At 42.6% G+C, this 24,589-nt stretch overlaps 1 protein-coding gene across 2 annotated transcripts in view; it reads left to right on the forward strand.

The window, feature by feature from the left end:
- Window positions 1-24,589, forward strand: part of Ephb1 (EPH receptor B1) — a 402,826-nt gene that overhangs the window by 258,556 nt on the left and 119,681 nt on the right. For both annotated transcript variants that reach the window (XM_063249038.1, XM_063249037.1), the window contains one exon: window positions 3,333-3,488. In XM_063249038.1, the coding sequence (XP_063105108.1) occupies window positions 3,333-3,488 (156 nt within the window). The remainder of the gene's footprint in view (window positions 1-3,332; window positions 3,489-24,589) is intronic.

The raw sequence follows: 24,589 nt of genomic DNA on the forward strand, positions 1-24,589 counted from the left end.
TTCTCATTTTTCTTACTAAAATAACAACATCATTAACTTCTATTACTGGCATCTGACTCCAAATGACTTGGAAAGGCTTTGTGGCTTAGCTTGACATTTTAACTTTTAGTAAAAGAATGAATTCTGTGTGTAAATACAGTGTAAGTGTCATTATGAGTTACATTCTAAAAGTTTAATGAATGAATTTAGGAAGACTGCTTCTTTATAAAGTAGGAAATGTCTAGATACAGATCTTATTATTAAGATATTAGCAGGGGAAATCTCAACATTAATGAGATCCATTCATTTTGTAACTACAGATAAAATATATTTTACAAATATGATTCACCCATTATCTAAAACAGAAATAATATGTATAAACGTAGTTTTCCATTTTGTCCTATGGTTTATTTGCTTACTCTGAGACTCTAAACTTATATTTTGACCCTGACTTCTAAAACTCTGTGCAAAGAAAGCTTGATTTTCAAAAGGGAGTGGGCAGATTAGGATGGAGAGAGATTATATAGCACACATTACTGCCAGCTGTGTTTCATACTTGAGTTCATTTAACTCTAATGACCTGTAGGAGGCTTGAGAAGTATAGATCTTTCATGCAGGTGATTGAACTGAAGCTCTGAGGATTGCATAACGTTCATCCTAAGTAAGAATGAACAGAGGCAGGAAGCCAGCCCAACACTGTGTGACTACTACTGCCTGCTGCTTATTTCTCAGGGGGGGATGGACTGAGACTCCCTCCTGAGACCTCTCCACTATCTTTCTCTGAGCATTTATCCTCCTAGGAATTCAGAGCTGTGCATCCTTGGAATTCAGAGCTGCCTCTCTCCATAGGAATCTCTAAAGCCACTTTCCAAATCTCTGCCACTTGTGGGTATCAGGACCATTGTTTATGCTGTTAACTCATTAAATATAAACTGAGGAGGCTTTGAAGTGTTGGAAAGAATTGAAAACACTTTGCTCTTGATCTGATACATTAAGAAAATTACAGTGTGGCAGAGACCAAATATGTATTCCTGAGTAGTTGTCACATCTCCTCTCCCTGCTGTGTCTAGACAGCCCAGACCCAGTTTCTCTGTGTCTCCTACCCCAGAACCCAGTGGTTCTAGAAACACGGGGACCTAATGATGTCAGGGGTCCTATGCTTCTACAGGAGATAGGGAAGAGCTGTGGATGGTGGAAAGGAAAAGAGGGGAAGAGAGATGGAGAAACCACCAAATGAGCTTGAAGAGATGGGTTAGTAAACCAAATTGTAGGATACTTTATGTATATCATTCATTGTTTCCCAATTTAGTGTTCTTATTTATTGATTCTTAAGTAAACATTTCAAATCATTTTGTCCACATAGAATTTTCTTTTGAATGTGCTTAGATGGGTCATCAAGTGGCTTATTTTTACATGGGTTACAACAGAAATTGTTGCTTCTCAACAGAAACAGTATTTACAACAGTGTTGCATGGAATGTGAACCCCAGGAAATACTCTTCAAATTAGGGCTTCTCTGTAGTAAATCTAGTATTCTACCAACATTTTTCAAGCACTAAAAGATTACCCAATTAAAATAATGAAAATAACCTGAATGTCCACATTTTCAAAACATTTGAGCAAAGAACTCTTTTGTGTTGAGTCCTCAAAGAACTTGTGTCCCATGGAAAATCGTTGGGTTATGCTATTCTGCAACATTCCTTTTCTCTGAGGTTGCCTTGCAATATCATAGACATCCAGAGTAACTGAACTCACTTCCTTACTTTAAGTGAGCAGTGGAATGAGAAAACTTCCGTAGCATAGGAAGCTGTTCTTCCTTCCTCTCTTGGCAGAAAACTGGTGAATGCTTTTCCAACAGCTTATGTGTATGTCATCACTATGATTTCTCCCACTGTGTGATCCTGAATAACTTTTTAACCTCTCAGTGTCCCAATTTCCTCATTAGCAAATGGAAGTAATAATAGCCACCCCATAGAGTAATGCATGCAAAGCATTTAATGAGACAAGTTAGCAGATGGTGGCTACTGCTATTATTAAAGAACACTCTGCACTTTCCAGGAGGGAACAATATATTTGGGAAGAGAAGCTGTGCAAGTATAAACCATTATGATGATACTTCTGTGAAGGCAGTTATCACATCGTATCATAACCATATGACTATCTTGGATCAGGAGAGCTCCTTGAAGGCAGACTATGTTCCTTGGCTCAGGTTCTCAGTATGCACACAGTAAATGTTTGCTGAACAAATTAGGGAAATGTGTAGGAAAACCAAGTAAGTTGTCCAGGCGATGAGTTTTTCCCATTCTCAAAGGATAATGAGCCAGAGCAGTTTTCATGGGGACAAGAAGAGTCAGAGTCTTCACATGGCGAAGAAGAGCATTAGGGAAGTGGGGCAAGCAGAATCACCCTTTTGAGGGCATAGCAGGAAGGAGACCAGATGTCTGGGCTTGAGTGTCTTGGTAGAGGAGACATGGTCAAATCGACCATAGAGAATAGTTTGGGGGCAGATGTGGCGTGGTGTGACTCTTCAGACTGATTCCACAAGGAATCAAGAAGAAAGACTTTATGTATGAAAGCACCTCCAATGGCATCAAGCTGGGCTATATATTCCCAACCTTCCCCCAAAGCCTTGTGTGTGACAGAAGATAACAAGTACATGACACATGCCCCAGTGCACTGCCTCAAAGCCATTCTTTTTTTTTTTTTTTTTTTTTTTTTTTTTTTGCTCTACTCCTGAATGCACATCAAAATGCAATTAAGGAAAAATGATGTTCTAAAGGCACTAACCTTGAAATCACCTTAATTTCCTTTAAAAGCATCACTTATGAATTTCATCATTCATAACGAGTACTTCTTAGCATATCTCTCAGTGTCTCTCTTGTGTGTTACAACATCACATTAAGAACCATGGATCTTATCCATTGTCAACTGGGACCTTTTTCAGCTGAGGCTATAAGGCTAGATCCTTTAGTGAATGGCTGGGGATAAGGACCTGGCTGTTAACCAGACACAAAGGTAGGGGGACACCCATTTACAGAGCATTTTTATCCAAGGTCCTGAGCTTCATATTAAGCTCATTTTCTCAATTAAATTTTTTGACACTCCTGAGAGGGAAGAATCATTTTTCATATTGTTCAAGAGAGAAGGCTATTGTTACCAAAAAGGTATATTTCACTAAAAAAGTTGAGGAACTAGAAGTATCAAACAGAGGTTTTCAATCCAAAATGTTCATGTTTGTGCAAGGGACCAGCTCGATATCTGTTTTAGGAGGGCAGTTTCATTTTTCCAGTTCCAGGGAAGGACCTCTGGCCGCCGCCCTTCCATTAATTCTCACATAATCTCTTTATGTTCCAGCTTGCCCCGCAGGGACATTCAAGGCCAGCCAGGAAGCTGAGGGCTGCTCCCACTGCCCCTCCAACAGCCGCTCTCCTTCAGAGGCATCTCCCATCTGCACCTGCCGGACTGGCTATTACCGAGCGGATTTTGACCCCCCGGATGTGGCATGCACTAGTAAGTGTCCAGTTGAGGCTCTCGGATGGGGGAGGGGTGTCTCTGACAGTGCAAGTTGTGACCCTGGCCCCTGGCGCAGAGTGAGGAAGGCTGTCATGGTGCTGAAATGGACAGCTCCTGTACAGCTCGCTATGGAGCCCCCTCTCTGCTCAGTAGCACCAGGTCAAGATTACCTTCTTTTCCCCACTTCCTTCCAAATGAGACAGTCCTTTTTTTTAACCTCATGAGGACAATTTCTGTAGGTGTCAATAAAAATACCAGCCTGGGAATTTCTTTCAGGGCAATATTAGAACAACTCCTAGTAACTCTCCTCTTAAAATCCCCTCCTGGTCTGTACAGCTGGCATTCTCCCTTCACTGGGCTTCCTATATGTCTGTCATTAGGTTTCCCATGGAATTTTCATACTTTTATTAATTGTCTAGATATTCTATGATTATCTTAGTTATTAAATGAATGTCCTTGTGTGCCAGGACATTCAGCTCCCAGGGTCTCTTCCAGTGGTCAACATGTTGTAGTAGAGCCTGACTACAGAAAGCATCTCTGAGGCATGAATTCTAGTTGCATCAGCTTCATCCATTCTCCCATTATTTGCTGCAGAGAGAAGGACTGTCGTCATGCCAAAAGTGGGGGTACAGTTCTAATTTCCAGGTAGGAACTGGGGAGAGAGCGTTTTCCTCCCTCACTAAGAGTTTCATCCTGAAGAAGGGCTGATTTCTCTTTTCAGTATTTCCATTGTGCTCTGGGATCAATACTCCAGGTTAGTCTCTAATTACACTGGAACTTTCTTTTTCATTGAATTCTCCAGCCTGGCTCCATGAGATCTGAGATCTTTCCTTACATCATTGCTCCTTCCCATTCTCAGTGCACTAGACCACAGGGAGACATTTCACCTGCACTTGCGGTCTGATAGACAGAAAAAATAACTGGATTTTGGGTGGGAGAATTTCTTAATTCTGGCCTTGTAGCATATGTAACCTTTCCTGGGTACAGGGCAAGAATGAAAGCACCTTCTAGATCAAGGCCCTGAGCTCGATCAATGCTTATAGATTTGAACTGAGGAAAAACTCATCCTCTTGTAAACTGATTTATGATTCCATTTATGCTTAACAGAGTTCCTGTCTTTTTGTGGTAGCGTCTCCCCCACTGTTTTCTAACTGCTGTCCCCACTGAAGGACACATCTTTGAGCCTGAGAAGTGTTGTTTAACAATGTTAGAAGCCACTTAAATCAGGGGCTGGGGATTCAGCTCAGCGGCATAAGCATCTGCCTTGCAAGCAGGTGGTCATGAGTTTGATCCCCAGTACCAGAAAAAAAAAAAGATGCTAAATCACTGCTGCCTGGGTGTTCAGATCAAGGACCAGTCTCTTTGAAGAACAGCACACATACCCAGGACCTCATAGCTTCTCTCACCAAAACGTTCCCTTCCACCTCTGTTCATGAACCACTTTCACCAGTCTGTTTCCCTCTCCAAATTGACTCATGCAAATAGAACCTGAGGTTCCCCCAACTGCAGCAGCCATGACTTACAGACTCAGTCAGAAGATGCCACTGGAAGGAAGGCACGCTCATGACCAAATACTCCCAATGTGGATGGGGAGCTGTCCAGATGTGCCTGAACCAATGGAAATAGTTTCTGCAAAAATTAACACGTCAGAGACCTTTGCTTCACTGCCTACCTGTAGCCCGAGTGTGTCTTCTTTAAATCATACCCCACAGGCTTTCCCCTCCTGTCTGCTTCAACCAGCTCTGGAGTTGGATATTCCTCTTATGCCTCGTTTGGTTCTCTCATATCTCACCTATTTTACCCAGAGTGGGGTGGGGCTGCCTTGTCTGTGTGTGTGTCACCAGGCTGCCATACCTTTACAGAGCCCTGTGCCTTTTCTTTCTAGACATGCAGCACTAGCTTCACACTAGGCATTGCTAAATCAAAGCCACATATGGCTTTGGTGGTCAAACTTGACAACAGCTCTTGAATGCATTGTCCAGCTTCCCACCTCTATCTACAAGAGCCAGTGTTTGGTGAGGGGACCCAGAGGGCAGGGCTGGGCTTCAACACAATGCTAGACAAAACAAGTGTAAGTAAAGCTATTATTTTATTGAGCCTCATTATATATCTGATTTATTGTGTGCCAGGGAAGTACTGTATGAAAAAGTCAATTTGTTGGCTTTTATATTCTCATTAGGGTTTCCTTTTAAAGCATTCTAATTGGAGGTACCATCTGTTCTTTTAAAAAGGCATCACACATCACCACAGTAAATAATTTTTCGGATACAAGGAGCATCTCTGGAACTATTGAGGCAAGCATAGGCTCACACTGTGGCCTTGGGGCTCCCAGCTGGCCCAGTGAATTGGGCAGGGCAGCTGTGCAGGGGCCCAGCTCACCCTGACAGTGGCTTCTTGGGGCCTGGGGCTGGTAGAGCTCCTTTGCTTTACAAATCAAATCTTCCATCTGTCCCACTGTGATATAGTTATAGGCTGACTGGGCACTAGGACCACTTGGGTGAAGGACAGCTCAATCGTTCTAAATGTACAGGACAGCAAATGTCTACCGTATCCTAGACCCATGCTTCTGACCAATTGGCTATCAATCAGGATCCTCACCTCCCCCTCCTTACATTTACCTAATGTGTTTGAACAGCTCACAGAGATCAGGGAAACACTTTTTATCAGTTTATTCTAAAGGACCTTACAAAAGATACAGAATAAATGAAACATACATAGGGCAAGGCAAGGGACAGTCTCAGAGATTTCCCTCTCGTGCATAGCACTCCTGGGAATCTCTGTGTGTTCAGGTGTCCCCAAGTTATCTGAACTCATGCTTGGGGATTTTCATGAAGACTTGAGTAAATATGTGTGGTTGTTTGCAGCTTTAACCATTGATGATCAGCTCAGTCTTCAGCTCCTCTATTGTCCCTGGAGTCTGTGGGATGGGACTGAAAGTCCCAACCATCCTATCCCACCTTGTTGACTACTCACCTACCTAAAACTATCTATGGGGCTGCTAGCCAATAGCATTTCAAGAGATATCACTTTGAGGATTCCAAGGAGTTTAGAAATTGTATGCAGGAAATGATGTACAGGAACATATATGGATATACAGAGGTGCCTTGGTTCATGAATTTAATTTATTCCACGATTCTGGAAAAGATGGCCACATTCATGTTCATGCAAAAAAGATGGCCATGGTTGTGTGCATCATGATGCAGAGCTTGCAAACAAAAAGTTTTCCAAATGCTTCTGTTTGTGAGCCAAATTGTTCACAAACAAGTGCCCCAGAACCAAAGTATCACTCCGTATATGACAATATCACAGTGTCCTCCTGCCACCTCCCTCAGGCACTGCCCAGAAGTCCTGATATCCAGGGACATTCTGGATTCCTTATACTGCTCTGATGCTGAGAAGGTCCTGGGAAAAGCTTAGATAATCAATTACATGCAGTGGTTGGAAGATGGGCATTTTAGAGATAAACACTTGAATCTTGATTCTATCTCTTTTCTTTTCTATGACCTTGATCTAATTTCTTAACTTTCCTATATTCTATCATTTTATCCTCACAATCTTGCAGTAATGTATGCTTTTCTGAGTTGTTATGAGGATTTAGCAAAATTGCATTATAGTGTGTTTGGCACAGAGCCTGGTTCATAGTAAACTCTCAATCGATGCTAGAACTTGCTTTGGTTATATCCCTGGAAAGTGTAAAGATGACAGCAGACATGGGAGCTTCCAGCAGGAGAGAACATTAGGGACCTGAAAATAGAAGTGAAGGAGGCCAGAGTGGGGTGGGAATTGACCTATGCTTCAGCACAGCAGCAGGACACATTGTGTGATCTCAAGCCATACCGTCATCTTGGCCAGAAGGTCCTGGTGAAAACAAATTAGAAGATGGGCTATGTGTCTAGGTATGGTGGAGTGATGACCGACAAGAATGGTCTTGAGTTCTCCGGGATCCACATTTCATTGGCTCCTCTGAGAGAGACATTTGGCCTTTTCTCACAGGAGGATCAGATGGCAAAGGGTCAGCCAGCCAGAGGAACAGCAAAGGATGCACGAGAAAGTGCTAGCAATGTGAAACCAGGCACTGTGATGCATGGCTTCAGTTTTAAATAATTTCTAGTTTACTGGGGAAAGAGATGGAAAGGAGGAATTTATGAAGCAGGTGAAAATAGATAATTATGCCTTATAAAATTGCTGCCTGTGAAAAACTGAGCTGAAGGACTGGTGTGAAAATAATTACCTTGTTACATTTCTGACCACAAAAACCCTTTTTCTGTCACCCACATGGGAGAAATGGTGATGGATGGCAGACACAAGCTAGTGCTTGCCTTGCTTCTTTTATTTCTTTTTCAGATGCTGTGGGTGTCCCTTTGCTGCTTTAATCATAGAAAAAGAGTGAAGCAAGGACTCCTAGGTCAGTGTCACTGTGTCACTGAGCCCCCATGGTGTTCCCTCAGAATAGGAAGCACAGACCTGACCAGCCCTCTGGGGTCCCCTTTAAGCCATCTTGACCTCCATACTGATTCACACAGAGGCAGGGAAGCTAAATAGCAAGGGCAGGGACTCTGAGTTTGACTCTTGATGATGTGATTTAGGGCAAGTTACTTCGCCTTTCTGAGCACACGCTTTCTCATTAGCAAAATGAGTATGAATTTGATGGAACTCAAATTAGGAGACCGTGAGAACTAAGTGACCAAAAGTCGTGAAGCTCCAGAATAAGACTCAAGGTTATCTGACTTCGGCACCACAACCTCAATGAAAGTTAAAATGTGTGAGATTTTAGAACTCTGTGGATATTCCTTGTGATTTGCTGTTATTGTGTCTTAAATCTATCTCCCATAGAAGAGGGAAGACATCTTTGTTTCCCTCTCTCATCTCTGAATCCCATGGATTGTCTCTTTGGAGTTGACATTTTATCTCTAAGAAGCCAGCAGATGTTCTTCCTCATTCATCCCTATCACCACTGGGCACCTGGGTGGCCCCTTGGGCACATGGGTCACACTGCTTAGTGGAACTGTCAGGGGTGTGGGATCCCCTGTGCCTCAGCTCTGGGCTTTCCAGGAAAGCTAAGTGGGATGGAGAAAGGGAAACCAGGGAAGAGGGCGTGGGAAAAGCTCTGAGGTGACAGGGACAGGAGGAAGACATTTGCAAGGGTTCTCTGCCACTGACCTGATCTTCATCACAATCATATGAGGTCTGCAAGGACACCTGCTCATAAGGCTTCCCAACCGGTCTTGGGAGCAGACCATGCTGGGCCATGCCTGACAAAATAGCCAGTGATGACTTCCTTTACAGCAGTGGTTTTCAAATGCAGTCCCCGGACAAGCAGCCTTGATGTCACCTGCAAACTTGCTAGACATACAAATTCTCAGCCTCTCACACTGCTGAATGAGAAACTCTGGGGTGGAGCCCAGCTATTAGAAGGCTGCTAAAATTTGAAGACCTTGCTTTAACATTAGGTCATGTTTCTCTGTCTTCTGCTTTATGATTCTTACGGTGAAAGGATAAGTGAATTTTGGTAGACTGAAACTGGAGGCCTGCTCCTTCACCTTAATATACCATATACCAGATGTGCCAAGCTAGAAGACCTGGAAGGGGCAGTATGTGAGTGTGTGTGTGTGTGTGTGTGTGTGTGTGTGTGAAAGAGGCAGGGTACAGTGGGATGTGAGTGTGCATGTATGATCATGGCTGAGTCTGAGTGGCTTAGAGGAGGGCTTCACTAGTTCTCAAAATAACTCTACCTGCTCTGGCTCCATTTCTATTTCATTCTCATACAGGTAGTCAGAGCAGCATGGCACATACAATGTGCTGCATGAACTGGGGAAGAGAAGAGAATGGAAATGGAATCCAGTGAGCATAGCCTGCTGGCATGGCCTGCTCAAGGCGGATTGAGGGAGAAATAGAGGCAGAAGCAAAGTAACTAGTGGGCACCATTTATCTGAGCTGTGATGGAGAGCCCGGTGAAAAGGAGATATTGTCAGGCAGTGGGCCTTGCACTTAGCAGGGCGGTCATCCCACCTCGCGGGAAATCCAGCCAAGGCAAAGCCTTTGGGGCCCCATTGCAAAGAGGGTCTCCTTGGCTCAATAGGGCAGGAAGGTCCCTATGGTCACAGGCACCCCAGCTGCAGCAGGAACTTCAGCATTATAAATTGGATCCTGCTTGCTTGTCCACATGCTATACTTTTTTCCTTTTCTTTTTATCTTAAATAGAATTTTAAAAAATACATAATTTCAAAACAAGATGATAGGAAATTAGCAATGGTTACTATACTGCATATTGCTGTCTTCAAAATAGCTCCTCAGACTACCAGATACAAACATGCAAAATTGATCAAACAATATAAGCACTAAGTATTCCTTTCTATGAACTAATAGAATGAGTAGTACAATATCTTAGCGCACACACACACACACACACACACACACACACATATAACATTTCCCTTTCTTCTTGTCTTCTTTCCCCCATCCAAGTTGTTCTTTCCTTTTGAGCAGTTTCTTTCCTTTGTATGATATCTACCTTACCTTATAAGATCTTATTTACTCTTTTAGTTTCTTACACTAGGGAGATAATACAGCATTTACACATGCAAGTCTGATTTATTTCACTTATGCTACACTTTGACAATGACTTTGAATACTTTTCAAAAGGAGACCTTCGCACAAGTGTTTATCTCTGTTAAACTGAGGCTTATAATGTTAAAAGCAGGCTGTTTCATTCAAGGTTTGCTTTACCTTTTTCTGAACATGGCTTTAGTAAAAGCTTCACTGGCTACTGCTATCTATATGCAATGGACCTGCTTGATTTTACCCTGACATGTGATCCAGGCTGCATATAAAATAGGCTATTTGTGGTCTCAAGGGGCAGATAGTCTGTGGGGGTTTTGTTTGTCTGTTTTGTTTTGTTTTGTTTTGAGGCAAATCCAGACAAGGTTCATAGATCAACAGGAGTCAGGCTAACTGGTTTCATATAGTGCAATGATGCAGGCTCATGCCCTGAGCAGACCAGGTAGAGGCTTTGTACACCTGGACAGAGTGGAAAGAGTGTGACTGCAAACTGAAAGCTATTTATTACTGTCGTTGCTGTTTCAGCGAGGGTCAGCACTGCCTGTGTAAATGTCCTTTTACACTTCTATAGCCTACAATTTCTTTCCACAGTTATTTGACCCAAGTGGGTATAAACCTTGTAAGGAATCATACAGCTCTAAGTTTTAAGATAACAGCTAGGCACACAAACTGACTTTCTGCTTCAGAGACTTACCAGAAAAGCATTGGGAATCACAGATTGTTAACATTCAGAGCACCTCACAGGTTCTGCCACATGTCAACCTTAACCCTCATGCCAGCCTTCTCTTTCCAATAGCCCTGAGAGATAATTACGCCACTTTTAGTTTTCTGAGTATTTCTGATGACAGATATCTCATACATTTTGCAGGTTGGCTCTATTCCAATTGCCAGAAGCCATCATGTAGCGTTTCAGAAGGGATCTTCTGGTCTTTATTTGCATGGAGACAGTTTCTCCTACTCTTTGTCATTGGTTTGCCTTTGAGGACTAATGTGAATACTGGTTGGTGGTTTCAGGGTTTAAGCACAACTTTCTCATCCTTTCTTAATCATCTCCTTCAGACTAAACATCTGTTCATTTATCTCTCCCCAAAGCACATGATTTCCGGAATTCCTACTCCACCTCCACCATTCCAGATAGCCTTTCTGGATTTCTCATTTTCATCATCAAAGCTCTCAAAACATGACAGGCAGAAATGAATCTTGTGCTCTTGGCTTGACAGCACAGTTCAGTGGGGAAGCGATGGATTTTTCTCCTGTGATTGGAACACTGCTGACTGTTTACTTTGGTCACAGCCCCTGATACCATGGGCTCACCTCAGACTTTCTGGCTACTAAACAGCCACTGTTTGTGTTTGTCCCATCAGGAACGCTGCCCATCTGGGTCTCCCCTATTGCTTACTTATAATTACGATTTTAGAAATTCTCCCTGGTGGATATAGTGGATACAGTGCCCTCTCAGGTATATATAATTCCAAGTACTGATTTTTTACAATCTCAAATGAAAAATGTGTAATTGTTAGAAGCGTGGGCTCTGCAGCCTGTGTCCAGGTAAAGGCCTGCTCTGCCACTTGTCAACTCTGTGGGATAAATGACAAGGCTGCTCCAAGCCTCCATTTCTTTATCCACAAAATGGGATAATACAGGAGTCTGTGTCATTTCATTTTCATGAGAATTAAATATAGCAATCCTATTTGGAATAGTGTTTGACAAATGAAGTATTTAATAAAGGTAATTATTTTATTTTCCTACTATTATCACAGTTGTTTATTCACTTTTATGTTATTTTCAAAATAGCTGTGGCCCAAGATCATTTAATTTACATTATTTCCCTTGATATACAAATATTTGTGAATATTTTTTTTAGATATCTTTGCAGAAATTATACATTTTCTCTGCAGGCCAATAATCTTTCAGAAAAATAAATAATGTCTACTGAGCTGATTTAAACTTAGAGAACACATACTGTTCCTTGTCATTCTTTATTCAGGCTCACAAAGCTCTACTTAATCACAAAGTTGCAAGGGTAGGAAGGGATTTAGGTAAAATGTATGCGTTCATTCTATTCTCTTTTCTATTGTAAAAATCAGAATAAAGCTGTCCACACATGCTTTTAGGGTCCTTTCTTGATATGAATGCTAATGTCAAATTTACAGGCATTGGTCTCAGGCAGGACCAATTGAGAACGAAGGCTGTAGCTTCATGGGAGCTGCTCTTCAAAGCTCTTGAATCTTCCTGGCTCCAGCTCTCTGCCGATGATGAGAACAAGTAGTCCTGCATCTTCTATCGTCAGCCAGACTCTCACACCCTCCCCAGGAGAAGAACACTTTGCACTGCACACCTGAATATTCTGTTGGTTAGCATCCTTCAGGCATAGGGCTTTTACTTGTCCACAGGGCTCTAAGGCTTCAATGTGCTGATCTGATTTTTTTTGACCCCTATATGACTTTACATAGTAAGTGCCCTCATCAGTTAAGTAGTAAGAGGCCTGCAGTATGAGGTAGACCAGGTTGCCTCTCAGCTTCATCTCCCCCTCTCAGAGTGGCCTTGGGTAGATTACCCACCTCTCCAAATTTCTATCTCCTTTCCCCAAATCTGAAGATATTGTTTATTTTTATGCCCATTGTGAAATGCATATAAACTACCTAATTCACTGTTGAATATATGCTAACTACTAGAAAAATTATTTCCTTAGTGGGAACAGGGCATTTTAGACAAGATGGTCCTGGAGCACCATTTAGTTTGGCTAAATTTTGACACCAAGTCTCCCATCTGCGTCTCTTGTGATAAATCCTTGTGCAAAATCTCTGTACCATCGTGATCCGTAGGTAGGTTCTCACAGTCAGTCTGCACATGGCCCCTTGGTTCTCTTCATCGCCTCTTTCCCATTCATAATGGCTCAGCTCCAGATCCTGATCCAGTTCAGCCAGATACTAAGTCCAGGTTTCAATGGGCTACTGCTCATCCCTAGACTTTAGGCCAGTCTGGTCTTGGTGATAATTATCAAGGTTACCATTGCCAGTCAATCAGATCCAGAACTCATACTGACCCATTATACCCTCTTTGTTGATCACTGACCCTTTCCAGGAGCCAGGTTCAGACTCTACCTTTAACTCCATTACACTGTGTAGAGTCCCTGGCCCACGTATGGCTTTCGTCAGTGTTTTTCTCAAAGTCTGTGGTGCTGTCTGCATTTACAGCATTATGATGTCCTGGCACCAATATACTTGTTGCCTTTCCCTAGAGGACTCTTCATCCTCTTCCATTCCTTGACATCCCAGCTGCCATACTGGAAATTTAGTACCAGTCAGTATTTTCCAAAACCAGGACTGGAATTATCCAGATCCATGGTTTGATCACACATATAGATGCTTCATGAAATCTAAAGCCACAGATTCACAAACCAAGAATCCTAATATGTTTGCATCTCATCAGAGACTTAGGGGAAGCAACTTTTAACTTATTCCAAGGTAGATTTTGAATGTCATGTGAAGAGAACAAAGCCTGTCTGAGTAATAAGTGATCTGCCTGTAATTGGAAATGTACGAAAGATGCTGGTGGTACTGCAAAGAGGATTTCTGAATCATGTGGGAAGTGGATGATGTGAACAGAAATGGGTCTCACAGTGAATTGGGGTATATTCATGTTTTCTTGATTATCTGTGGGTTAATGAAAAAGCATCCATCATTTTGTAGTGATGTATTTTGAAACTGCATGTCTGGTCTTCTGTGCAACTTTCCATGCAATTCGCTGGAAATTGCTAGTCTAAATCAGACACCCAAGAACTGTTACGATATGGGATTAGATATGGATTTACAGGCTGGATTTACCAATGTATTAGTGACTTGGATGAGAAATAACAGACTATAGCTTGAGGTCAACCTGCAGAAGGCCCAGGATTCCCTCCAGACCATGCTAGAGACCACCCCCACTGCACTTAATCAACAGTGCTCCAGTGCAGAAGTCACATCAGAAAGTGAGGCTTGCTTCACAGGGACTAAAGGATAGAGACCCTGAGGACACTGGAACACAAAAGTCACTCTTCCCTTCTTCCCCAGTGTGAAGAGCATTGAATCCTTGTAATGGTAATAATGACACGCTATCCCTTCTATAGCTGTGGACTTACACTTACAGAAAATGGCCAGGGCGACCTTTAGAACAGCTCCCACAATGGATGCCCAATGGTAGGGTCTGGAGTGAGCCTGCATGGCAGCTGTTCCTGCAGTGAAACTTGAGGCAAGTTAGTTCTGAATGCCAGATTTGCACAGAAAACAGTGGCACAGGGGTCTTGCAGTCAGTGGTCAGTAGGAAGCCATGGTCACCACCAAACCCTGCTAGCACTCAGTAAGCAATGAAAAAGAGTCACTCAGTTGCTATAAAGAAGATGCTGTCTGCAAAATAGAGGACTGAAGACTGTATGAAAATTCCTTTACCTTGTGAGTGAAAGAGAAGCTTTGTGTCTGCCCAGAAAGGAACTGTGTGCATCTCTGAAAGGTCAGCGGTGCCCTTGCCTGTACCCCTCTGCCCAGGTCAGGCTGGGAAGCACCAATGCTTCCAGGACAGAGGCCTCTTCTGAGGACACCATCAGTGTGCTGCATGCCCTGGGGCTGTACCTTGAAGCAACAGCTGATTGGATCAGGAAAATAAGTGCATATTCCTGACAACAGCAGCTGATGTTAAGGTGTTACACATTTTAGGCACTGTGCTAAACCCCTGACATGGATTTTTTTCAATTAATCTCATAGAACATAAGACAAGCACTACTGCTATTCCTAGTTTACAGATGAGGGAGCCAAGGTCCAGGAGGGCTAAGTGACTTGTCTGAGCCAACACATTCAGGAGTGGCAGAGCCTTCATTCCCTCCTAGGCCTGAACAGGCTCAGAGATCTAGCTCATTATCCTCAGTACTAGTTTCTTTCCTTTGGAAGTAGCACTGTAACCTCTCAGGTGACCCAACACCAGCCACCAGCTTAGATGATGGATTGACTTTCACTGGTAAGAACCAGTTACGTGCTCTTTATGCAAAGTGGCTGAGAAAGGTGTTTTCCCTAAATCTTGGGAAGAGAGGGGACTTAGACAAGAGAAATACCAGGGACTCAGTAGAGTTCCACAGTCACCTGTGGATGGGTTCTCAGCCTGATTCCAGTATCTCATTAATATAAACAGTAATAAAAAGTGCTCAGACATACCTGGTAGCATAGATGCTTACCTAAAAAGAGAGCTGCTGAGTTACTGGGTGCAAACAGTTGGAAGTCAGCCAATGTTACGAAAGCACTTTCCCAAAGGGCTTGACCAATTTACTCTTCTTGGCAGTATACACCGTATTTTGCTTCTCCATACACTGGCCCTATTGAATGTTATCAAGACTTTTAATCTTTGCTAATTTAATTGACCTCCTCGTCATTTTGATTAATATTTCCCTGATTCTGAGTATATATTTTTTATGTTTATTGACCAATTTATTTTGCCCTCTGGGAATTGCCCATGTAAAACCCCTGCCCTTTTTCTGTTTTAAAGCTGGCTTCCAAATTTCCATTAATAATAAGTGGCATTCTGCCCTCCAGTCCTTCACTTAGTTTTGGATTTGGTTTTGTCATATCAAGGTTTTTAATTTTTGAACGCAAATCAGAATATTTTGTTCTGGTTTTGAGGATTTGTTTCTTGACTTTTTTGCCTGGATTTTATGTATGTTCATTCCACTCTAAGATGTAAAACTACTCTCATATTTTTGTATAATTATCTATATAATTGTTATGTTTAATTCCTTTCTCTACCTAAAATTAATTTTTGAATAAGATGTGACATTGATATTCTTATTTAACATTAAAAATAGCATGCCATCAGCTCTGTCTGAACTGCTCACATTTTAGTGAGCTGCTTCTTTTATTGTAAAATAACACCTGTGCATATCTGTCTTTGTTCTTTCTCATTGGCTGTTTGATCAATTCTTCCATTGTACTAAGACTTCTGCAGATGGTAGCTTTATTGTACACCTCAATGACCAAGCCTCTGTCTATTATTCATTCTCAAAATTGTTGGGTCTATTTTTTGTTCAAGATCACCCTTGACATAGTTGGGAATGTTTTACTAAACAACTCTATTTAACTGGGAATGGGATTTCATTGAATATATGGATTCCTTTGGAGTTGACTGTTTGCTTTAAAATGTTGAGAATTTTCATTCAAGCAGATGGTATTCAAGTCTTGTTTTATAGCCTTCAGTATGGCTTTATAGTTGTCTTCTTACAGGTATTACACAGAACTTGTGAGATTTGAACCTAGGTGTTTTATGGGATTTGTGGCTATTGTGAATAGATTGTTCTCTTTTGTTATTTTTTCAAACAGTTTTTGATTACTAACAGGTGATTTTAATGATTGCAGTAGTGAGTCTCCTTCCAGTGCAGGAATATAGCAGAGGCTGACCAACCAATGGACGTGACTGCCCAGCGGCCCCTGGAACACACTTTGTATTCTAAAAATTCATGTGCCTATGGAAGGGTCAGAATCAGGACTTGATACTGGGTGTTCTACACTTCCTGTGAAGTCTACTTTTCTCAGTTTCTTTTTTGTCCCCTGGACTTTGAATTGTCATTAGAACCTGGACATTTTCTGTGTACCTGCAAAGATAGCTCGTGTCTCCTTAGAATGGCATCCAACAGAATATGGAAGTGTCCTCCATGTGTTATTAGGGAAAATGGAGTGCCTCAAGGTATAGTAAATTGCTTGATCCCCCTGAGTATAATGAGGACAGTGTCCCCTCAGAGTTCCTGTAACACAATGCCTGACCCTTGCTGGGTTCAGGGCTGGACTTCCATCAGCCTTGACTGTTGGTGGTCTGTGTGGCCATTGTGCAGATGCTCACTTCAGCTGCAGACTTGGGCTCCTCAGGGAAACAGAAGTAGACTTCACACTCAGAGAGAGTAGCACAAGGGACTGTTGGTGGGGTCCTCCAAAAGCAGGAAGAATCAGTGAGGGATTAGTGTAGAGTGACCTGGTTAGGGCCACACGGTGGCAAAGCTGAAACTCAGCCCTCTTTTTGAGTCTAAGACATTCTTATTACTCCAAGAAGCTTCTGAGACCTCATTTCCATTTTACAGGCCAGATCCTTAAATTCACGTTCTTGGAGTTCTCCTTGACTTGGGGGATCCCCAGGGAGTGTGGGGGCAGGGTCCAGGGCAGGGATGATATTAAAAGCTTTCTTCTCTTTGGACTCATTTGTTCCACAAGTAGGAACTTCAACTGTCTGCCCTGCCACACACAGGCAGTGGCTTGAGTCAGGGGTGGTACATTCCTGCTGACATGTGCTGTCTATTGGTGACAAATCTCATCCACCCTCCAAAGTCTTCAGCTCAGCACAGAGAGAGGCTGTGTCTTTTCCCGGAACAGGAAATCCACTCCCCTTCTCCCAATTAGCTCCACTGAGGGAGATACAAGGCATACTTTCTATAAACATTGGTATTTGGTGAAATGTATAACCCAAGGCTTCCCAAATCCTTCTCAGCAGGGTCCCTCCTTGTTTCAACTAATCATTTCTTCTTATTATTAACTGTTTTGATTAGAATTGCCTGAGTAGGGCCCAGTGTGTCTAAGACCCTAATGAGCAACACGTGCAGACTTGCTCAGCCCTGTCGTCCTGGAGCCACAGGGGCTTCTCAGGGAAGGTGCAGAGATGGCCCAGAGCAGGAGTTTTCCACCTGTCTGTGAGCCACCTGCCCCGGCACCTGGCAGCTTCAGTCTCATGACTGTTTGTTCCTCCCTTAGGAGCCTGGGAAGCACTCGTATCTTGGTTCAATCACCAGCCCCATGGCTTGCCCTAAAATTATTTGTTTCGTTACATGTAAACTGAGGATAGTTCTTCTTACCTCTCAAGATGCTGGGAAATCTACTTCATTAGATAATGCACAAAACTGGTTAAGATAGTACTTTTCATATAGGTTATTATTAATAGAAAATTCAAAATTCCATCTAGAACTCCACTGAAATGGAAACAAACCATCACTTTGTTCTTTCATATGTTCCTTGTGGAAATCTATTCCAGGGAGAAGACTCAATGTTGGTCATTTATGTGGTGGCATAAATGAGTTCCACCTAGTCAGAGCCATATGCATGGGAAGCCACTGGGTCAGAACCCTTCTAGTCAACAGCAAGGTTTAGTCCACTAAGAAGCAGTGGTGCTGGTGCCAGGTGTCACGCCCATCTGCCTAATGACTCCTCTGTGGTCACAGAGGAGCCATTTGGCCTGTTGGGTGCTAAGTTTTATCAGTATTTAAAATCAGGAGCTCAAGCCTGTGGAGAGAAACTAGAGACATAATATCAGCAAAGTCTGCTATGTTCAGGGATGTTAAAAAAGTATTCAGAATCTGACTGTTCTTATCTCCTCCACAGCTGCTACCCTGAGCCAAGCTACCATTGTCTCTTTTCTGCATAACTGCTGTGCCTCCTAATTGGTCTACCTGCTTCCACGTTTATCCTCATGCATCCTGTCCCCACAAGGCAGCTAGAGTGGTACTGAAAAGTCTGAGCATGTCATTTCTCTGTTCAGAGTCTTCCTTAGAATAAAATCTCAATGAGAATAAAATCCCTGCAGGCTGTTCCAGGACCTACATAACCTGTCTCCCCCACTATCTTCCTAATCTATTGTTTTCCCCCTCTCCCTTCTCCTTTCCCACCTCCCTCCCTCTTCCTCTTCCTCTTCTTCCTTCTCTTCCATCTGGCCCCTCCTCTCATTGTCTCACAGCCTTACTGTCCCCTTGATTTTCCTTGAATGATCCAATTACTGCCCCATGTCAGGCCTTTCCATTTCCTGGCCCTATGTCCTGATGGACATTCACTCTGGATGTTGGTCTGGTTTCTGACTCACCACACTTGGGTCTCTGTCCCCATGGCCTCTTCTTCAAAAGAGCCCCATTTACCACCTGGGCACACTGTTTCTGCTCCTGTTGTATTTGTCCTCGAAGCCCTATCATTGCTTATATTATATGAATATCTACTCGCTAAAACATTGTCTGACTCCTCTCCTAAAATATAAGCTCTGTGAGATTAGGGGTCTTGCCTGTGTCATTGTATTTGAATGAATTATGATTTTTTTTTTGGAATTGTGATATGCGAAATAAAATACATAGCCATTACAAAGAAGCCACCCTAGTGGGCATTGTCCTAACTCTTTACTTACACTATTCATTGGTAGTTTTGTGGGGTTTTTTTACAATGATAGAATGTGCAGGGCTCATTTTCACTCTAATTTATCACTGAGTTTGCTGAGGCTTAGAGAGGTAACGCTGAAGTCTGGGATTATTTGACTCATTTCCATGTAAGTTAGAAGATGTACAGTATCCTCCAATTTCTAATGATCAGTTTAAATAGACTCCAATGGTGGCATAAAATTGTCCCTAGAATGATTGTGTCCATATGATTGTTAGGAAGAGTGAGCCAATGCGATTTTTTTCTCTGATTTTAATGCCTTCTTCTCATTGTCCCAGGAGAATATACTATGCTTCAAGGAGAGGAACCTCACAGGTTACCTGAGTTTTCAAAACAACTTTCTTTGAAGGAGATACCCTCAAAGTTTAGACACTGCCTACTTCACATTGGGCAACAATAATTCTCATGTGTTCATCAAGCACGAATTACAGACAATCTTTAGTCTGTTTCTTTTTTTCCAAAGGCCCTGTGTCCATCCAAGTTTCCACTGTTGAGACGAGGATGCTTTGGTATTGTCTAAATGGTTCATCTATCTGTTCATTTTGATGTTAGTACTCTTACCAGATCCCTGACAACTTGTTCCCAGTTTCCCAATATGGCCTCAAGTGTCCCCCTTCCCTTTCTGCCATTGACTCCTATTATTGGTCCCTGGAAATGTGCATTTGGTGAAATAATTATGGAAGAGGAATTGGCATCAAATTTGGAGAAAGAAAGGGTCATAAGAAAGCTGAACTTAGGCTGGGAACTATCATAACTAGAAAGAATAAAGAAGGGCTTTGTTTTGTTTTAAAGCAACCACTTACTGAAGAAGAAAATACAGCCAAACTTAAGGCTAAATCCATGCTTCCTTGATAACTTGACTGCCTCTACAACAGTGGCAAAGTTATCCCATTGCAACTTATGTAACTTCTACACCACTCTGCTTTCACCCCTATATGTTTATATTTAGGGAACAGACTTAACAACCAGCCTGATCTGGTCTTCCACATTCTTTGCACCTACAGAATACCTCTTCAGACCTCCACACCTCCCATTCCTGTGTCTATGCTCCTTGAAGCCTTCTTGCCTTTCTATAAAATTGAAGACTCTTCCAACTTATTTAGGAAGTGTTCCAGTTGCTCAGATAGGGCTCTTTGAAGTAGCCATGTCACATTGAGCAATGGGGAATGAGCTATGCTAGAAGAAGCTTCGTTTTAGAGAGCTAATACTGTACCACATCACCTGCACACCCAGCACTCACACCACACTCTCTCATTATCTCTAATATTATTTTTCCAGTCTTCCTCTTTATCATCCTCTAACTTTCAGTCAATGTTGAAGACTGCAGCCAGTTATTTTTCCAAATTACAATCTTGACTGTTAGAGCTTAGAGCTAGAATGTCCCCTTCAAATTTGCATGTAACAGAGGAGGAACTTTGGGAAGGCGATTGGGTAATGGGAATAGCTATATTAATCAGTACATTGACCTGTTGATGAGTACCTGGCTAATGTGTTGTTGGGAGCTGGTTGGAAGAATTCTGTCACTGTGGATGTGACTCTGGAGGGTATATTTCTGTCCCCAGCTTCTTTCCTCTCAAGGCAGCACATGAATTTAGCACCCATGTCTCAACCATGCTCATTTGTATCCTGTTTCTGCTTTGGAAATAGCTGACCACAGACTGACACTGTGAGCCAAAACTGATCCTCTCTTCCTTTAAGTCATGGATGCTGGGTATTGATGTCCTTATGACAGGAAAATGACTAAGACATTGACTTTTCTCAGTCAGGAGAACATTGCATATTTTGCATTTTTTGCTGACAATATTCAGGAGTCTTAAATATTAAATATCCTTTCTGATTCATTCTCAGACACCATCTCAACCCTTTCTCAAAGGGAGACAGTGTAGGGGCACAATTTTCTGTACAAGTTATTAAGAGATTTCCTTGCCTACAAGTCAGAGAAGACAGTGAAGATTAAGTAGTATGCCACAAATCACACCTTAGGAGGCCGTGAAGCAGAGGCACAGGTACACAAGGGGTTGCAAGCCTAGGAGGCAGTAAGTGCTGGGCTCACCCTGAATGAACAACCTTATTACAAGTAAGGATTAACCTTTCCTGGGGTGTGCTTTCTGGGACTAAGCAGCCTGGAGAGTACAAACTAAGACAGTGTTTTCCCTCAAGTGCTGCTCCAATACTGAGGTCAAGTCTCCCACACATCATCATTGTATATCAGCATGCATTGGTTTTGCCTTACTCCACACATTTTTGACATTTTGTGTCCGTATCATCTACTTTGATCTTAATTGTATGTGTTCACAATTCCCAATACTCCATATGAATGGATTCTTGTGTTCCAACATAACTGTCATATCTTCATGGCTTTTACTGTACTCAGCATAATTTTAGATGCAAGGTCTATGCTCATGGAGAGTGTAGCTGGATTAGATCATTCTTAATTAAATGAATGAACCAGAGCTCCAGATGATTCAATAATAACAATGCTAATAATAATATCAGGTGATGTTACTTCATTCTTTTGTATACCAACCATAGCTTTAGGCCTATTATCTCATTAAATTTTCAGCACTATCATTTTTGGATCAGGAATTTGAGTCTATAAAGTGTATTTTTTCAAGGTTGGTCAACTTGGTTGCTGTGAAAATCAAGAGATTGCCTTGATTTCAGTGGACAGTGAACTACAGTATTAAAAATCATGCATGTCTTTAAGTACAAGTTCAGTTTTCTGGAAAAAGTTTCAAGGCTCATACCAGATTCTCCCAGGGGTCATGCACAGATTAGGGAAGACCCTGTCACTGGCCTGCTGCAGAGGAGCACAATTCCAGCCTCTCCACAGCTGTCATCCTCGCCAGCTCCCACTGGGAGGTTCTAAGGCAATTCGGTTAGCAGAACCCTGCCTACTTGGCATCTGCACCAGCCTAGAATTTATTTTGAAATTCTGAGAACAGGAATTCAGCCTTATTAAGATTCCTGATAAAGGAATTGGCTTTTGCGTCTTACCTGTCTTCAGCAGATTTTCCCTTTGATTACTCAAGAGTGCTCTTATTTCCAACTTAATGCCTACAAATAAACTCACCCTTTCTCAGTCACTCACCCTCTGTCTTCATTCTTCAAAAGTTTTATGTGGCCCAAACCACATTAAAGAGCAGGAAGATGACAACACTGGATCTAGTCCTGTGGCTCTCGAAAGATCCTTTTTAGATTATTTGAGGTCCCAGTGATAAGCAGACTCCACATAGGCTGAACCAAGCTCTCTGTAACATCCTGGAAGACACTAGAGGTTCATCTCCTTGACTCAGAACCACCATTCCCCTTCTTCATCCAAAAAGAGAATCACAGCTCAACACTTTGCCCATCCTCTAAAAGGACAGAATTTCACTAGCCTTTAACAGAATGTGTTCATCAGTAGTAACCGTGGCAACAGATCAGAGAAGTTTCAAAAAGCCTGTCTGTGTGTAATTGAGAAAAATGAAGAAGCAGACATGAGAGCAAGGAGCTCAGATAGGGAGGCTGTGGTGCTGAGCCCTGCTGTGGCAGTCACTGAGAGCTTTTTCTGATAGAGGTAACAGCTTTTCTTGCTACCTTTTGTCTTCTCTCTCTGCTTCTTGGAGATGTTGCAAGAGGGCACATATTCTAGGTAAATATTCCCTGCAGTGTGTAGCCTAAACTCAGTAGTCCATGCTTAGATGAGGAGAAAGTAGCACTCTTACTTTCCTCTAGGGGGTTTACAAATGAGTGAATCTTGCTCTGGTTGAGCTCTTCATTCCGATTTAGTGGCTGGGCAACCTGCCTTCAGGAGAGTGCCCATCTCATTTGGATTCTACAGCACAGACCACCAACATTGGCATTGTTTTAACCACCTAGAAATGAGTCCTTAACCAGCCAGGCATGGCAGGCCTTGTGGGAATAAGGAACAAGTCTTGGCATTCTTAGGAGGCCACTCAATCCCTGGGTCTGTTTTATTTCATAGCACGTGTTCTTATCTGAAACCATCCCACTTATCTCTACCTTTCCTTCTATCCTCTCTGTGTCCCCTCACCAGAGAGAAGCAGACTTCATGAGAACAAAAGCTTGCCTGTCTTGATTTTCCTTGCCTCTCAGAGTGCAAGGTGCGTTTGTTAAAGCAATGAATGAGTGCATAAATAACAGAGGAGGTTGTAGTTATTGCTGTAGCCCAGAACTCAAGCCACCTCCATAAACTCTGTGAGATAAACAAGGCACAGCTCTGCCTGTGAGGAAGCAAGGGAGGACACTCATGTTGGCCTCTCCTGACTCTCTGAATCCACTCTCTGGGAAAGGATCTTAGTGTTTTTTCCTGTTTCTTGGAGGGAGAGGATCAGATTTATTCCCCTCTGGACTCAACAACCATCCCCTCCAATATCGCTTTATGTCCCACACACATTCACTCTGAAAAGCACACAGGAATGAGAAAGGCCCAGTGACTGCATCATATAGAAACTGTTTCTAAATAAACCTGGGTAAACATTTTCCTGGAAATCTGTTGCTTTTCTTCCTGAGCATCTGGGAGTGAAAAATAGACATGGAGTGGCACTGACTGTGGTGGGTCCACCCAGCTGCTACAGGTGAGGGGCAGGGTAGCACACTCCAAACCAGCTCTTCATTTGCTGTATCATGGAGCTTTTGCCACTCAAGGTCACAAGCAGTGGGTTCTCCCTGCTGCTGCTCCTTTGAGGCCTTTCTGAGACCCCTCCATGTGCCCCTCGCAGGGCACCTTGTCCAATGCTGGAGATTATACACAAGGAGCCTTTAGTGACACACACTGAGAAAAAGTGGAAAACTGGGTTGAAAGAACCTGTTACAGTGAACTACTACATGGGCTTAGAATTACAGAGAAAAACTAGACATCTGCTCCTGCCAGTCAGGAGGACAGAGATGGAGAGACTGTCATAATGCAGTGATGGAATTAGCTAGGCACTTGGAAATAAAGGGGAGTGCGTGTCTGGTTGACATCAGGGAAGGCAGCTAGTGCAATAGGTACTGTATCTCTAAGCATGAGCAGGAGCTTGTTAAGTAAAAAAGGAGGGAAAAGAATTACTGACAGAGAGGATATTGTGCAGAGGTTTGGAGTAGGAAGAGAGTTTAATACATACAGGAAGTTTCAGAAACTTTCCTGTTAGCCACGCTATGGGGGGAAAAAAGCAGATGCCCAAGATGAGATCAACAGCAGCCAGATCACAGGGGACTTTCCGGACACGGAAAAGAGAATGAGCATTTCAGGTAATTGGAAGGTAAAGGACTTCAAGCAGAGGAATTCTGTGAATCAATGTGTGTTTCCGTGCTCTCCTTTTGGCAGAAGCGAATAGATCAAAGAAATGCAGATAAGGT

The sequence above is a fragment of the Cavia porcellus genome, unplaced genomic scaffold (assembly GCF_034190915.1).
Source record: "Cavia porcellus strain 051 isolate PalLab524CR breed Dunkin Hartley unplaced genomic scaffold, mCavPor4.1 scaffold_5, whole genome shotgun sequence".
Classification (NCBI taxonomy): Eukaryota; Metazoa; Chordata; class Mammalia; order Rodentia; family Caviidae; genus Cavia; species Cavia porcellus.